We start from the raw sequence: 17237 nt of genomic DNA on the forward strand, positions 1-17237 counted from the left end.
CAATGAAATGCTCAGTGCTGATGCATTGGCAGGCCTGCCAGAAAGCCTGAGGTCAATGTCAGGGAGCATCTAGGAGTCCAGCACCTACTTGGCACAGGGCTTTGCACAGAACTTGCAACCCATCCATTCCAGCGTGGAAGTGGTGACCAACTCTATGAGAACATTTGCAGACGCAATCATGATGCAGTGTCTGATGGCCTATGTCTCAGCTTCCACTGCAGCACAAGCAGAGGCCACACAACATCTGGGTGCTGCAGTGGAGCTCAGACTGTTCTCATGCAAGCTCAGCCAGCTGCCACACAAGCTCAGACTGCTGCAATCATAGTTGTGGATACTAGTGTTCAAAGAGGCTTGGAGAGTGTCATCGTTGTCCAGCAATTTTTTCTCCAACAGATTACTAGGATTGCTGAGTTTCCACCTCGTGGAGCACAAACCTACTGCCCCTTTCAGCTTTCATCCTTCCACCACTACCACTTCACCAGTGTCTTTGCTGTTGCCTGTCAGCGAGTTAGCCCAGACTGCTGCCGTCCATGGTGAGGTGGTACAGTCCAAAGTTGGACCCTCTAGGCCCAGAGCTGCTTGAGGGCACCCTGAAAGGCCATTTGCAGTCTCCCCCACTGAAAATCATAAGAACAGAACAAATAGGAGCAGGAGTAGGTCATTCGGCCCTTCGAGACTGTTCCGCCATTTAATAAAATCTTGGCTGATCTGATTGTGGTCTTAACTCCACTTTCCTGCCTGCCCCCCATAACCCTTGACTCCCTTGTCAATCAAAAGTTTAACTCAGCCTTGAATATATTCAATGACTCAGCCTCCACTGCTCTCTGGAGAAGAGAGTTCCAAACACTATCGACCCTCTGAGAGAAGAAATTCCTCCTAATTTCCATCTTAAATAGGAGACCCCTTAATTTGAAACTGTGCCCCCTAGTTATAGATTCCCCCACAAGGGGAATCCTCTCAGCAGCTTTCCACCAGCCATTGACCAGAAACTGAATTGGAGTAGCCATATAAATACAAGAGCAGGTCAGAGGCTAGGAATCCTGAGGCGAGTAACTCACCTCCTGACTCCCAAAAGCCTGTCCACCATCTACAAGGCACAAGTCAGGAGTGTGATGGAATACTCTCCACTTGCCTGGATGGGTGCAGCTCCAACAACACTCAAGAAGCTCGACACCATCCAGGACAAATCAGCCCCCTTGATTGGCACCCCATCCACAAACATTCACTCCCTCCACCACTGATGCACAGTGGCAGCAGTGTGTACCATCTACAAGAGGCACTGCAGCAATGCACAAAGGCTCCTTAGACAGCACCTTCCAAACCCGCGACCTCTACCACTAGGAAGGACAAGGGCAGCAGTTGCATGGGAACACCACCACCTGCAAGTTCCCTTCCAAGTCACACACCATGCTGACTTGGAACTATATCGCTTCACTGTCACTGGGTCAAAATCCTGGAACTCGTTTCCTCTTGGTGTAACTACCCCACATGAACTGCAGTGGTTCAAGAAGGCGGCTCACCACCACCTTCTCAAGGGCAATTAGGGATAGGCAATAAATGCTGTCCGAGCCAGTGATGCCACATCCCATGCATGAATTAAAAAAAATTGCTGGAATCACTGGGGTAGAAGTGCGCAAGAGCACTGGGCGAGGAAAAGGCACACAGAAGACAGGCACTAAGTGACTTGGTCAAGGATGATTAGTTGATGTTTATTTGAAATATGGCATAGTTTGATTTATAACTTTCATTTGGAATGTTTGTTTTGTGACGGCTTTTATTTTAGCTTTGTGGCCAAGAGGATGCAATGATGATCAGTAATAGAGGGATGGTAAGGTGTGGGATGGTTCGCAAATGGGAAATTGGAGTTGCTTTCACTGGTACCACAGTCAAAGAACAAAGAACAAAGAACAGTACAGCACAGGAACAGGCCATTCGGCCCTCCAAGCCTGCGCCGATCTTGATGCCTGCCTAAATTAACACCTTCTGCACTTCCGGGGCCCATATCCCTCTATTCCCTTCCTACTCATCATCGGATGAGTCGATCACAGACAGTATGGCCAGAAAGGAGCTGTGTTGGTTGCCTTCTCCCTTCCTCCTGCTCCTCCTCCTCCTCTTCAGTTGGTGGCAAGAGCTGTATCCTCATGATGGCGAGGTTGTGCAGGATGCAGCAGACAACTATGTATCTTGACTCTAGGCGCTTTGACGAGCATTGCAGGGCTCCTCTAGAGCGGTCCAGGCAGTGCAAGCATTGCTTAAGCACCCCAATCGTTTGCCTGATCGCATTGTGTGTGGCAGGCTAGCTTTTGTTATGTGCATGCTGCCAAAGTGTGCGCAGGTTGCACACCAGAGTTAGGAGCCATGTCATCAGCAGATAGCCTAGGAATCACCCTCTGGATTGCCGTAGTAGCTCAAATGCAGATGGCACAGTGAACTGTCTCAGAATGAAGGCATCACAATTGCTGCCAGGATACTGGGCATTGACCTGCATGATTAACTACATATAGTTGCACACCAGCTGCATGTTGAGGGAATGGAATCCTTTCCTGTTGCGGTACATCTCAGAATTGACATGCAGTGCCCACAAAGCAATGTGCTTGCAGTCAATGGTACCCTGCACCAAGGGGAAGCCTGTAATCCCAGTGAAGCCTCATGTTTGTGCCGCCTACTTCTTCTGGAAAGAGAGAATGAAATGTATTCAGCTCTTTTAGAATAGAGAACCTCAGTGACTTCCTTTATGTGACACTGGATGAACTGGGAGATGTTGCAAATATCGCCTGCTCCTGTCTTAATGAAGTGAAGTCTAACACATTGTTCCTCACTGAGGTTCAGAGAGGAGAAGTGCTCCCTGAACACTTTTGTCACATATGTTCTCCTGCTGAGAGCCCTACTCCCTCTCCTCCACATCCCTTTTCCAGTTGCTTGTCCTGCTCTGTGTTGCTTCTGCTTTTTCTCCCTGTTTTGCTGTAGGCTAAAGGAGACGCAAGCTATTGCACCCATGTCTGGGAGCAAGTGAGCTGTGCAGAATCCTTGAAGTCGGGACAAAGTCCTTCATTATGTGCCACCTCACTCTCTGTAATCTTCAGCAACTTTAAATAACACTGGAAACCACCAAACACTTCTACAATTGCAGCAAGAACCAATAGAAATCAATCAGCAATGACCTGTAAGCAGTTGGTGATCCATTTAAAATAGCGCTCGTCGGGTGGGAGGAGAGGGTTCCTTCCTGCTACTGAATGCATATTCAGCTGTGCATGTTTAAGAGACTTCATTAACCAGAGTGTTGAGCTCCAGCATGGCAGAGTTGGCATCAAATCAGCATTACACATCTGATCTGTCTACTCTGCATATTTCCAGTGAATGCTCCTTGCGTGCGTGCTAACGCCCTCACTAAAATTGCATCCGGTGTGGCCAGTACCAAAAGTGTGCGCATGTGCTGTGGACATTATTTTGGAGGCAAAACGGCACCAGTAGCACTGAGAGAACAGACACTGTGGATCTGAATTTTGTAGCTGTGGTCTCTTAGTGGTGTTGCTACCTCTGACTGATTTGTAGTAGTCTGATGAAATGTGGAGATTATGTAGACTCAGGGAGGGATGGCCACCCTAAAGAGCTTATACTTGAGAATTTGATGTGCTTAAAACAAGATTACTCCGTTGGTTAGCCCATTGATGAGAAAAAAGAAATGTAAAGTCAAACGAGAGTGAGAGTTCCATGTACCTCACTTCAATTAAATTTTTCAGGTTTGTAATTAGAATGGCATGAGGGATCAGGGTTTGAATGTTTCTAATGCTATTTGTATGTATGTTAACTTTGCTTTTATTACCCTAACCTGCTCTAAACTAGTCCTGTGTGTCGCTGCGCTCCTCAATTCTGGCCTTTTGCGCATCACTGATTTTCACCCCTCTGCCATTGGTAGCCGTGCCTTCAGCTGCCTCAGCCCTCAGCTCTGGAATTCCCTCCTTAAACCTCATCACCTCTCTATCTCTCTGACCTCCTTGAAGACACTCCTTAAAACCTACTATTTTGGTCACCTGTCCTCATATCTTTTTATATGACTTGGTATCAAAATTTTTTGATAATGCTCCAGTGAAGTGCCTTGTGACATTTTACTACATTAAAGACACTATATAACTCCAAGTGGTTGTTGTTGTTACTGATATCACATTAACTCTATATAACATTTGTATAAAGACCATTTTGAGGGAGAAATTCATTGACATGGCACCACTGTGAGTGGCACCATGCAGACTTGCGTTGATTCCCCGGGGGTAGACAGCGCTGCGGACCAGTAGCTGCACTGCTCACATGGCATCCCTTGTTGATTTCATTGAAGAGTGCTGTGTGGGCCACACAAGTAGCAGACCATGGTGTCTACCTCTAGGGAATCAATGTAAGTTTGTGTAGCGCTGCAAATGTATTCCTCTCCCTTTGGGTGAACCATCGAATTTTCAACATAAAATGATGAAAATGTTAATTTTAAAATCCTTTCACACACTATATTTTAACATTTAAATAGTAGTGAAATATGTAGGTTTTTCCAGAGCAAGTTCAAGGGCAAATTAACATGAATATTTAAGTTATACTTACCAACACGAAGTTCAAAGTTATTGAAGGAATGTTTGTTTATTTCCTGTATACTTTCATTTAAAGCAATAGTAAAGTCTGCCAGAGCACACAGATGGCCCCATTTTTCTTCACATTGCTGTAAGTGGTAGATAATAAAAGTAAACTTTGTTTTTCTTACTATAATCATTATAAATGTATTCATATCTTGTATTTAAAATGTTATAAATTGCAGACACAGTTTAAATTGTTTCCTTTTTTACCTGCTTCTCAGGAGACAATCCAGAGACAGCCATGTAAGTGCTGCCAATTGTTTTAATTTTTTCAATGTCCTGAAATCGCTCTTCACCCAACAACTGCATGAAGCATCAAGAAAGCAAAACAGTCAAATATAAAAGGGCAAATGTTTCATTCCAAAAATTATATTTGGACTGTTCTGAATAAGTCCCTATCTCTGTAACTTCCCCTAGCCCTACAAACTTCTGAGATCATTGCGCTTCCCTAATTCTGTCCTCTTGCTCATCCCCACCATTTGCAGCCATACCTTCAGCTGAAGGAGGAACTGGCATACACTGCCTGAAATGGTGGTGGAAGCAGGCCCAATAATAATTTACAAAAGGAAATTGGTAAATACTTGAAAAGGAAAAATTTACTGGGCTATGGAGAAGGAGCAAGGGAGTGGGACTAGATAGCACTTTAAAAGAGCCAGCTCAGGGACAATGGGCTGAATAGCCTCCTTCTATGCTGTATTATTCCCTGATTCTATGAACATTCTTGTGAAGTGCCTTGGGACATTAAAGACACTACATCAATGCAAGTTGCTGTTTACATTGAATTATATTAGCTCATGTATGTCTAAATTGCCTCCCACATCACCTGCAGTACCCAAGCTTTGGGAATCTGACCCACAAAGTGCAGACAACCAAGTTCTTATTTGCTGCTTTGTCCTGTTTGACTTTTATAAGTCTTGAGATTTGGAAAAGGCTCGTCTTATGTGTCATGCCCCAACTTAATCAGAAAACCGCTATCTGTTAGTATCAATAACTTGAGATCTATAATAATTAATGCAAATCTGGATTTAAACTTTTTTTGTGGATTATGAGGTTTTAATATAGATGATCGTTGTGGCTTGCAAAGGCAAACAGCTTGGGAACTCTGAATTAGCTTATGTTTAAGGACTGCAGTAGAATCTCTGTACCAAAAAAAAACTGAGTGCCTGGATCCCCCTATGATTTTGTTGGGGTCAAAGCAGCAGATGGACAATCTTCTCCCAAAGTTCCCCCAGTACCATTCTGGGTAGCTATTATAGAGAGAGAGGGAGCTTGCATTTCTATAGCGCCTTTCATAACCTCAGGACGTCACAAAGTGCTTTACAGCCAATGAAGTCCTTTTGAAGTATAGTCACTATTGTAAGGTAGGAAATTTAGATAACATGGGACAACAATGTGGGAACTAAACCCCCTCCTATCTTCCCCTGTCCCCAATACAAAAAGTATAACCCGATGTGAAGTTGCCACTACGCTCAACAAGAACATGACTAAAGTGATGCATAGCCATCTCCTTTGTCAAAGCAACAAAGGTTTATTATATGCATTGTAATGAAAACAATTTACCTTTTTACTTTGAAACCATTAGAAGAAATAAAAGCACAAGACTTTAAATCGTGTATGGCTAGGACTTTAAAGTTACCTCATCAAAATCTGCAATAATTTCATTCAGCAAACGTAAACATTCTACTCCTTGGTTATTCATCTCAGTTTGAGAATAGAAATCTGCAAATCCTGGAATTGAGGCGAACATCACAGCAACAGAATCATAAGACTGTGAATAAAGTTCCTAATGAGAAAAGAACAATAACAGTAATAAAGTACCAATGAACAATCATCAAATTGTATCAACAATTCTGAAAATTCAAAGTTGTTTTGTGTTTTTTTTGTTTTTTTAACATTGAAATATCCAATAATTTGAATTAAACACTATTGAGAAGGTGGTGCTAAAAATTGAATTATCAGACAATTTGAATTAGCCAACTATGAATTAAGAGAAATATATTATGCCATGCAGCCCCCCACCTGCCAAGAATGAGGCACATTCATTTCACCACATGGACATTAAACTTCAAATTGTTGCTGGGAAGAAAAGAGGGCTTATTACAAGGAATTGCCAGGCCCCAAGCCGGAAAAACATTTTTGCATACTAGCAGTCAGTGTTGGAACAAAGAAACCAGTCCCTGCTCCCATACACAGAACAGACGTGGTCAGACCAGTTTAGTCACATGACTAACTGGCTGTTGCAGAGTTTTGAACTGAGAGTTTTAAATTGGATAAACAGCATTTGAAGACAGAAAGCTCCTGGCTCCTGGATTGAGAACATCTCTCTCCTGCCTGCTCTCATCTCTTTCTCACCAGCTTTGGAATCCATTGAAGACACATGAACCCCAAGAGAGAAAAGTCTCCTACAGTGAACAAGGTTTACTGGGCCCCAATGAAAAGCAAGAATTACCTGCAAAAGGACTCTACAGTGAGCTCGAAGCACAGTAACAAGAAACTCTTCAGATATTGCCTCAAACCTTTTCACTTTATTTTTCTTTTGGTCTTTTCTGTCCCTATTTGCATGTGTGTATCACATGTGAATGCTAGCATGGGCGCATCATGTGCCTGTAGGCATTAACTAAATTAAATTTTAAGTTTAAGTTTTAATGAATTTCACTTTTCTTTTTTAAACCTAAGAAAGCCTGTTTGTGCTCATTTCTTTGCCTTATAAATGGAAAGCGGTGAACAAGGATTCACCAAGGGGGAGCTCAAAACACAGTGTGTTTAAAAATAAAATCCTGTTACAGTAAGACCAGGTGAAGGCTGAGAGGGACCTCTAGACACCTTTCTCACCTGGTCGTAACAATTATATATGTTCAATTTTCAAAAAACATTTCCAGATGTTGTGCTTATCACCTACCTTAACTATGGGTTAGGAAGTTAATGTGAAGAAAAAAAACGAGCCACAGCAGATTCCATAATTGTTATCTCACAATACAGGCCCCCACTGACTAGCATCTGTTTTCTCACCAAGCCAAGACAGTCAGTCTACTCAGTGCAAATAGCACTGAATATTGCATCTACTCCAGAGCTCCCAGTTTTGACCTATTGTCATATGTCATAGCTAAAATTTAATTGCCCTTGGTCACTTTGGGGGCTGAGGAGTGAGGTGGTGATCACTGATACAAAGAGGGTCTCCGTTACCCATACCCATAGAGTTCCCTAGTGGAAATCTTTTTAAAGAACTATTCTTCTATGATGTGACAGTGTGGAAGTATTCAATTACATGATCCAACTGGTTTCAATCTCCGTCAATATATCTTCTACTGTAAAGAATGATCATTATATAATCACAGAAGCAGTGATGACAGAACTTCTGGAAACAAACAAATTTTACTTGGTAAAGGTGTTTTCCAGCGTTCTCTTCACTAATCTTAAGCACAGTGGCGCAGTGGTTAGCACCGCAGCCTCACAGCTCCAGTGACCCGGGTTCAATTCTGGGTACTGCCTGTGTGGAGTTTGCAAGTTCTCCCTGTGTCTGCGTGGGTTTCCTCCGGGTACTCCGGTTTCCTCCCACAGCCAAAAGACTTGCAGGTTGATAGGTGAATTGGCCATTATAAATTGTCACTAGTATAGGTAGGTGGTAGGGGAATAGAGGGAAAGGTGAGGATGTGGTAGGAATATGGGATTAGTGTAGGATTAGTATAAATGGGTGGTTAATGGTCGGCATAGACTCGGTGGGCCGAAGGGCCTGTTTCAGTGCTGTATCTCTAAAAAAAAATTGACGCCATCCACATTCCATATCAAGAATCCACAAGGGGCAGGGGGGAGGAGGCGGATTAATTTCCTGGCATTTGACCAACAGCTGCAGTTTTAAGGCCTTGGGGTCATGAACATCCATGTGGCGAGCTGCACACCCTGAATGGGTATCCCCATGCAGCTTGCTGCTCTGAACCAATGCAATATTGGGCAGTCCGGAGGTTGATCCAGCTACCAGATGAGAGATCCAAGGGAGGAGTTGGCAGGGGCCTGGAACAGAATCTGCCCACATTATTCTTGTGGAGCATTCCTGCTGCTCCTGGTCACACAGAAATAATTTGATCTCTTTGGACCTCTTCTTCTTTCCCTCCAGGTTTTACTGAGAAGAGCATCCGTGGCAGATGCTTTTAGGCTGCACACTAGGCTGTTAAAAGACATCAGCATCCTATATATGCTATTGGACCTCGATTTATGTTAATTCATGAAGCACCTACCTGATTCAGGTCGGCGCCTTGGTAACCCATGAAAATACCAGAAGGAATATAACTGCAGATGAGAAGTGAGACAGTCCATTGCTAAAATTTTAACTCTACTGCATGGATTTCACAGATGGAAGAAGTTAAAATCACCCCTACAAAATTTACTATTGATGATAAATGCCATGTTGATATTGATAAATGGGAATTACAAAGGATTCTCATATTTATTGTATGGAAAGGTTCATAATTGGTAAGTATGGTGGCTGTGGAGATATTTGTAACCAATGATTTTCCATTCATTAGAAGTGAATAAGCAGAAAATTACAGGCTTGTGAATCCAAAAGTGGAAAACCTTAACTATAGATGAGATTAGTTTTAAATTTAGTGTAATTTAATGAACTTACATCATTGTCTCTATCCTTTTCCAAGAAATGACGTGCAACATGACTTGGTAGAATATTTCGAAGCATATTTTCATTATGTTCTCGTAGCTCCTTCATTTCATTAACTTCCTCTTTTGCCTGAACACGCCAAAGGAAGTCCAGTCTTGCAGTGTATTCCAGCTGAACAGTTTTATTTAAAAAATAAGGTTTTTTCATGTAGGTTCTTTTGAAAAATTCAAAATTTCTCTCATGCTTTGTCCAACTCAATTTATACATTTTTGAATATTGCTGAGAAAAGAGACATGCTGTCAGGATGCTGCCGTCAAGCCAAAAAGACGTTCTTCCCACCACACAAATAAGTAATGTTGTATATGAATTCCAGTGCCAGTGCAATGCCTGGTACGTAGGTCATGCATCCCAATGACTGACAGATTATGTCAAACAGCACGTCCCTTTGACTATTCGCAATAGGCAGATTACTGACCATACTCAACCAACCCGTACTTGCAAAACTCAGAACACAATGTTTAACATTAAATGTGATTCCGCGATTGGACTGCACTTACTGAACAATCCCGAGTGTGCTATGAATTACACTAACACCAATTTAAGATTATCAGTCAGGCTTGCAATGTGGCTCATTTATGCTTGCTAGAAGTTACATATATTCTTAACACAGGGACCTGTCCTCTGCAGACAAACGGAACATCTCCAGGCGTTGCGCCTTTTCTTGAATTAAAGCGTGGGGGACAATAGTTCCCTGGTGCATTCTCCATGGCAGCATCTTGACCAGAGTCGGCTTGCCAAATAATCAGCACCCCTTTTCTCATGCAGTATAAATTGTTGCTCCCTTTGAAATTTGGCATTCTTGTGTCTGTCTTGATGAGTGCAAGACGAAAAGCTACAACACCATGTCTCTTTTCTCAGCAATACGCAAGCTCTGTACTACCAAGCGACTATTTATACGTTTTTCTTTTTACAGAATTTGTCGTTCAAACCCATAACAGCAGTTCCTTTCCTGTCTTTTTATGTTACACAAACCAATAGAATTACAAATACTTCATCCCTCAAAAATAACTGATTGAACGCATATATTTACATGATAGGTAGCCCAGTCTTTTATTATATGGAACATTTTTTTAAAATTTATTCATGGAATTGGGGGTGGGGGTGGTGGCGGGGTGGTTGCTGGTAAGGCCAGCATTTATTGCCCATCCCTACTTGGCCTTGAGAAGGTGGTGGGGAACTGCCTTCTTGAATACAACTGAGTGGCTGCCTAGGCCATTGCAGAAGGCTTTTAACCACATTGTTTTGGGTCTGGTTGTATATAGACAAGACCAGGTAAGGATGGCAGGTTTCCTTCCCTAAAGATCATTAGTGAACTAGTTAGATTTTTGCGACAATTTGGTAAGTTTTATGGTTGCCATTACTGAGACTAGCTTTTTATTCCAGATTTATTTAATCAATTGAATTTAAGTTCCCCAAATACTGTGTTGGAATTTGAATTTATTCTCCAGATTATTAGTCCAGGCATCTAGATGACTAGTCCAGTAATGAAACCACAATGCTACTGTACCCATATATGTCTCCCTTTTTTTACTTGCTCTCCAAAAATGTTCATGTTCCTCCTGTTAGAAGGGGGATAAATATGTCAAACAGTTTTTTTGCGAAGGACTTCAAATCTTGCGAGTTGAAAAGAAATTCTTCCTAAAATTTACAAGTGGGAAAACAGTTTAATAGATTTGCACCTGTTTTTTCAAAATTCTTTCACGGGATCTGAGCATCGCTGGCTAGGCCAGCATTTATTGCCACCTCTAATTGCTCTTGAGAAGGTGGTGGTGAGCTGCCTTCTTGAACCGCTGCAGTCCATGTGGTGTAGATACATCCACATTGCTGTTAGGAAGGGAGTTCCAGGATTTTGACCCAGCGACAGTGAAGGAACGGTGATACAGTTCCAAATCAGGATGGCGTGTGGTATCAGTGAATCCTATTTACAGCTCTCGCGATTTACCAACTATAGCTATTAATGGATATAAAACCATGAAGGTTGTGAATCAGGTGCACTGGCCTTCATGTCTGAAATTCTGAAAATCACTCTTGACATGCTAAATTGTAAAATTTATCCCATAGAGTCATACAGTCATAGAGGTATACAGCACAGAAACAGGCATTTCTGCCCACCGTGTCCATGCCGGCCATCAAGCACCTAACTATTCTAATCCCATTTTCCAGCACTTGGCCTGTAGCCTTTTATGCTATGGTGTTTCAAGTGCTCATCTAAATACTTCTTAAATGTTGTGAGGGTTCCTGCCTCTATCACCTCTTCAGGCACTGCATTCCAGATTCCAACCACCCTCTGGGTGAAATTTTTTTTCCTCAAATCCTCTCTAAACCTCCTGCCCCTTACCTTAAATCTATGCCCACTGGTTATTGACCCCTCTGCTAAGGGAAAAGGTTTCTTCCTATCTGTCCTATCAATGCCCCTCATAATTTTGTATACCTCAATCAGGTCCCCCCTCAGCCTTCTCTGCTCTAAGGAAAACAACCCTAGCCTTTTCAGTCTCTCTTCATAGCTGAAATGCTCCAGCCCAGGCAACATCCTGGTGAATCCGAAGAAGGGTCACTGACCCGAAACGTTAACTCTGCTTCTCTTTTCACAGATGCTGCCAGACCTGCTGAGTGGTTCCAGCATTTCTTGTTTTTATTTCAGATTTCCAGCATCCGCAGTATTTTGCTTTTATTTTATCCTGGTGAATCTCCTCTGCACCCTCTTCAGTGCAATCACATCCTTCCTATATTGTGGTGCCCAGAACTGTTAGCAGTACTCCAGCTGTGGCCTAATTAACGTTTTATACAGCTCCATCATAACCTCCCTGCACTTATACTCTATGCCTCGGCTAATAAAGGCAAGTATCCCATATGCCTTCCTAACCACCTTATCTACCTGTGCTGCTGCCTTCAGTGATCCATGGACAAGTACACCAAGGTCCCTCTGACCCTCTGTACTTCCTAGGGTCCTACCATCCATTGTATATTCCCTTGCCTTGTCAGTCCTCACAAAATGCATCACCTCACACTTCTCAGGATTAAATTCCATTTGCCACTGCTCCACCCATTTTGTTCAGTTTGTTTACCCACTGTTTTTTTTTCATGTTTGTACTTGCGGCTGTTCAATCTTCAGTTCGTTAACACCCTATCTGCACTAATGCTTTGTCTTTCAACACACCATTAACATATTGTTTGCCTTTGCTCCATGACCTCTTGGTCAGCTATGTGGCCTTGTCCAATCTACACCTTCTCCTTTGTTATCTCTTGCCCCACCCCCGGCTCACTTGCTTATAACCTTTAACATTTCTAATATTTGCTAGTTCCGAAGAAGGGTCACTGACCCGAAACGTTAACTCTGCTTCTCTTTCCACAGATGCTGCCAGACCTGCTGAGTGGTTCCAGCATTTCTTGTTTTTATTCCTGATCTCTCCTTCTTTGCTTTCATGTTTAATTCTACATTAAAGGTATTATATTAATGGAAGGTTTTGTTATTGTTAGAACTGACCACATCTGCAGCTGAGATGTTAATCTGTCTTTTCCTTTTGGGGACATTTATGGACCTATTGCTTAACTGTCACAATTACCATTTTAGTGCTGAATTCTCTTTTTTGCACTTTTTTTTCATTTCATCCCACCAAGAAGTTGTACTCAGTGATAAGAAGTATCCTTTATATCCATGAGCTCTTGCAAAGGCTTTTTTTTGAAGGGGTGGTGAGGGGTTTCATGCAGACTGCACAGTCTAATGTCAACAACAGAAGCGCACCAGAGGAAATGGTATCAAGCTTTATGGCGCTGAGCCCTACCAGTGATGAGAAGCTGCGTCTGCCGGAGCAGAGGCAGACCCCTGGGCAGCAGGGGTAAAGAAGGAGGGGCAGGAAGGTTCCAGCTTCTAACCCAGACATAATCTTCACCAGCTCACTCCATCACTCTGCCAACCCTCGCTTCTATTCTCCAGGGTCTCACCAGCATAACATGGAAACACACAAGTCAGCCCTAGTGCAACAACTTTCCAAGAGTTTTAATGGCTTAGCAATAAATTTATATTTACATTATAAACACCCATGTGACCCACAAAGAGACATCAGCGATGAGGTGGTCTCCATGGACGGTCACTCCTGTGAGGTGCTCCCCCTGCAGCAGAGAATGTAGTGGATGCAGGCTGCTCACTCTTGCCTGTCTGGGCCTGAGATGCCCATGGTGGCTGTCCCCATCATGGTGGTGCCAGGGAGGGCACCTCCAAAGGCTGCTGCACCGGCAGTGCTACAGGCCATCCTGTCACAGGGTGTGACTCCACTTTGCCCACTGGAGACAGATGATGATGATGGAGCCCTATGAAGAGTAGTGCCCTCATCACTATCTGCCCTACCTCAGCCCTTTCATGGTATCCTTGATCGCTGGAGGGGACCATCAGCTGGGGCGCAGCTGGCATTTATTCCATGCCTCTCTGTGCCATTAGCGCCATTGACTGGTCGATGCTGCTCAGTCTGGCATTCACCCTTTGCATATTAGTGTGCGGTTCCTGCATCCACTCTGAGTGATGCTGCACATGGCTCTCCATGAGGTTTGCCACACTCTCGAGGGTGGAGCTCATACGTTTAAAGTACTGAATCATTGTGGAGCACATGAGATAACTGGACTCTTCCATTCTCATCCCATGACTCTGCAGAGCCTCAGGTAACTCCAACATGTGGTCACATATCACACGCTAGTTCTCCAGGTAGTGCTGCTTGTTTTGTGACTCATAAGGCACTGCATCTCCACCCTGTTAAGCAGGATTGCGCCTGTCCTCCATCCTCCAAGGGAGACTGGCCACAGCTGACTCTGCCTCCCCTGAATTCTCCAGTCTGAAGTGACGCATGCTTCACCCTATGCCACCATATCTACTAATGCACTTGGACCCACTGAGGTGTGGGTGTCTACGTTGGTGGAGAGTGTACTGGTACATTGTGATGGTGCAGCCTTTGAGGTGTTTTCCTCCTCTGACTCCTTGGGGACTTGTTCCCTGCCCCTCTGCAGCTGACCCTGTGGGAAATGTAACAGAAGATAGTGATGAAAGATCAGTACACCCAACAGATGCTTCTGCTGCTTAAAATAATGAGATGACAGCTTTTGCAATGACATTTGGTTGCACAGGGAGTGTTGGCATGCATCCCCTGAACCTGGAGATGTTGAGATGTCTTCACCCTGTTTGTGGTGGACTCCCATTTCTCTGTCCTCTGCATCCCTGAGGCTGGATGCTCCAGTCACATCAAGCGCCTGCTCCTTGAGTTGTGTCAGAACTGCGAGCTGTGCCAGCTCATCTTCCAAGCGTACCCTTTTGGCCTCTTGAGCATTCATCTCCCTTTTGGCCTGCAAGATGAAAAACAATGCCGTTAGCACAAGGCATCCCTCCCTCTTCACTTGCAGTTTCCCATTCGCATATGGCAATACAGAATGCACTCTAGCCTCCTGACCTGCAGCACTAAGGTTCTGACCTCTGCTTATGGGTCGCAAAGCACCTGAGCACACCCCACTCCCATGGTGAGGAGCTTTCTATGCACCCTTGGGATGTTCCTCTCCTTGACACTCTGGTGACTGGTGACCAGGATGCATACAATCTGGGTCTCTCTCGCCACTCACCTTGCCAGACCTAATAAGTTCGTTGAAGTATTTTCGGCACTGCACCCAGGTCCTCCTCACCACTCCTCTGCTGCTGACCTCATGTGTCACCTCCAGCCATGCCCGCTTGGTCAGTCTTGGGGGCCTCCTTATACCACTGGCAGGGAAGAGAATATTCTTATGTATACTCACCGTTCCAGCAGAACCTCCAACAATTTGTCAGAAAATGGGGGGACTGCCCTGGCATGGAGGCCCCCCTGCCCACTGCCCTGCCCTCTGGTTGTGCTTCCATTTTGTGACTAACAGCAGATTCAGCAATGGCTTTAAATCGGGCCCGCTTCTAGCTTGATCCCGTCTTCCTCCGTCTTAATTGGGCGACGAACACGACTCATGAAAATTGCAGTGCGTTCGTGTTTTCACACCAGCACGGGGTCGGGTCACGGAAGTCATTGCGACGTCGGGGGTCCTGACCTGGGAATTGAGATCCCACCCATCAGATCCCCAGAGACACTGTAGATATGGTAATTCCACAGGATCAGGGTGACAATATGAACTCCTATGATATATTCTATGCACTCACTCACTCACTCATTCACAGTCACTCACTCACATACTCATAAACACTCACTCACATACGCACACAATTTTTGAATAGCAACTGGAAATTCCCAGAACTGAGGTACAGGTGAAATTTCCAAATCAAGTCCCAGCTAGTAGTCAGAAGGTTATAATTATGAGAAGGAAATAACCTGCATGAATTTCTAATATCACAAAAAACCAATGCAGGCTGTCTGTCAGGCGGGTAGACCTTCATCACCCGGCCACAGTCGAGGAGTGGAGAGGAGGGATTGGAGGTCTCAGTGAGGAGATCGAAATAGTTAGTGGTGCAGGGGATCAGAGGGCTCGGGGTGGGGCGGGGGGGAGGGAAATCGGGGACCTCGGGTTGGGGGGGCAGGGGGATTGTAAGGGGCTCAGGGTGGAGATCGGAAACGTCGATGGTGGAAGAGAACAGAGGCATCTGTCGCTGTGGTGGGGCGGGGGGAGGTGTGGTCAGAAAGGTTGGGGGAGTGTTGTCGAATCACTGGGGCGGGAGGCAGGTAAATTGGATCCAGTAGGTAAGTGAAAAGATCCAGTTAACCAATGGGTTTCCCGAAGCTTAGGAAACCTGACTGGCTAGGGATAAATTTAAAATCCTGGTTAATTCTGAGGCACGCAGCATCATTATAATTTTTAAATGATCGATTCACCTCCTACGAGCAGGTTGGTTTCCTCCCCACTGTCCTGCTTCTGTTGAAACTGGAAGTGGGCGGGTTGGAGGCATGTTGGGGTCGGATTTCAGATTTTTTACAATTTTGCATGCCATCCTACCCAAATACACCCATTTTTGGGAGTTAAAATTCGCCCCATAGTATATGTGACGGCAGAGTGCTCCACTTTGACATTGGTGGTGGGAGCCAAGAGCCTTTGCCTCCCTGCTACCCACAGAAGTCACCTTTGGCCTGACAGCAAAGAAGCACTAACATTGTGGAAACTACAGTCTTTCTGTAGTGGAAATGTGTTGGTGGTTCAATAAACTATAAAGAAGAAAATATAGTTAAGGAATAAAATAAATTATAAATTGCATAATTCTTTTGCTGATTATTTATAAATTAATTAATTGTAATTACACAATTAGTGACCCTTTACAGCTTGTCATTACCTGTTGTCCATGATAAAACACAGCCAAAAGAAACATTGCCATGAGCAGCAAGGAGGTCTCCTTTGTGCCGAGGAAGTCTCTGCTGTAAAAGAACAAATTGGAGCACTCATTAATATTATAGACAACACTGCAGACATCCTGGTGTTACAGTTACTGACTTTGTAGCTGTGGTTATACCTTATACATTTTGGCTAAATAAGTTAGTAGTGTAAATGCAGATTACACCAAAAGAAGTCAACAAAAACAAACTTTTAAGAATCAAATCAGGACGTTCTTCTAGTCGCCTGCCATAACTCTATGGGAGGCTGACAGGAAAGTGGTAAAAATCCATTTGCTTGCTATGTAAAGGCCAGAAGCTCCATCTTGCCCCTTACAAGGCAAATGTCTTCAGGAGGTACAGAAAGATCTGGGTGTCCTGGTACATAAATCACAAAAGGTTGGTATGCAGATACAGCAAGTGATTAGGAAGGCAAATGGAATGTTGTTGTTTATAGCAAGGGGAATGGAATATAAAAGTATTCTGCACTTGTATACAGTTTTGGTCTCCTTCTTTAAGAAAGGATATAAATGCGTTAGTGGCAGTTCAGAGAAGGTTCACTCGATTGATACCTGGGGTGGGGGGTTATTTTTTGAAGAAAGGTTGGACAGGTTGGGTCTGTATCCTTTGGAGTTTAGA

The 17237-nt window shown here is 44.0% G+C and overlaps 1 protein-coding gene across 1 annotated transcript in view; it reads right to left on the reverse strand.

The window, feature by feature from the left end:
• The window catches only part of adcy8 (adenylate cyclase 8 (brain)), a 131945-nt gene that overhangs the window by 19258 nt on the left and 95450 nt on the right, over positions 1-17237 (reverse strand). The window contains exons 13-17 of the mRNA XM_068030851.1: positions 16562-16640; positions 9238-9396; positions 6253-6399; positions 4827-4919; positions 4588-4702 (exon numbers count right to left, since the gene is read on the reverse strand). Of these exons, the coding sequence (XP_067886952.1) occupies positions 4588-4702; positions 4827-4919; positions 6253-6399; positions 9238-9396; positions 16562-16640 (593 nt within the window). The remainder of the gene's footprint in view (positions 1-4587; positions 4703-4826; positions 4920-6252; positions 6400-9237; positions 9397-16561; positions 16641-17237) is intronic.

Source organism: Heterodontus francisci, chromosome 5 (genome assembly GCF_036365525.1).
Source record: "Heterodontus francisci isolate sHetFra1 chromosome 5, sHetFra1.hap1, whole genome shotgun sequence".
Taxonomy (NCBI): domain Eukaryota; kingdom Metazoa; phylum Chordata; class Chondrichthyes; order Heterodontiformes; family Heterodontidae; genus Heterodontus; species Heterodontus francisci.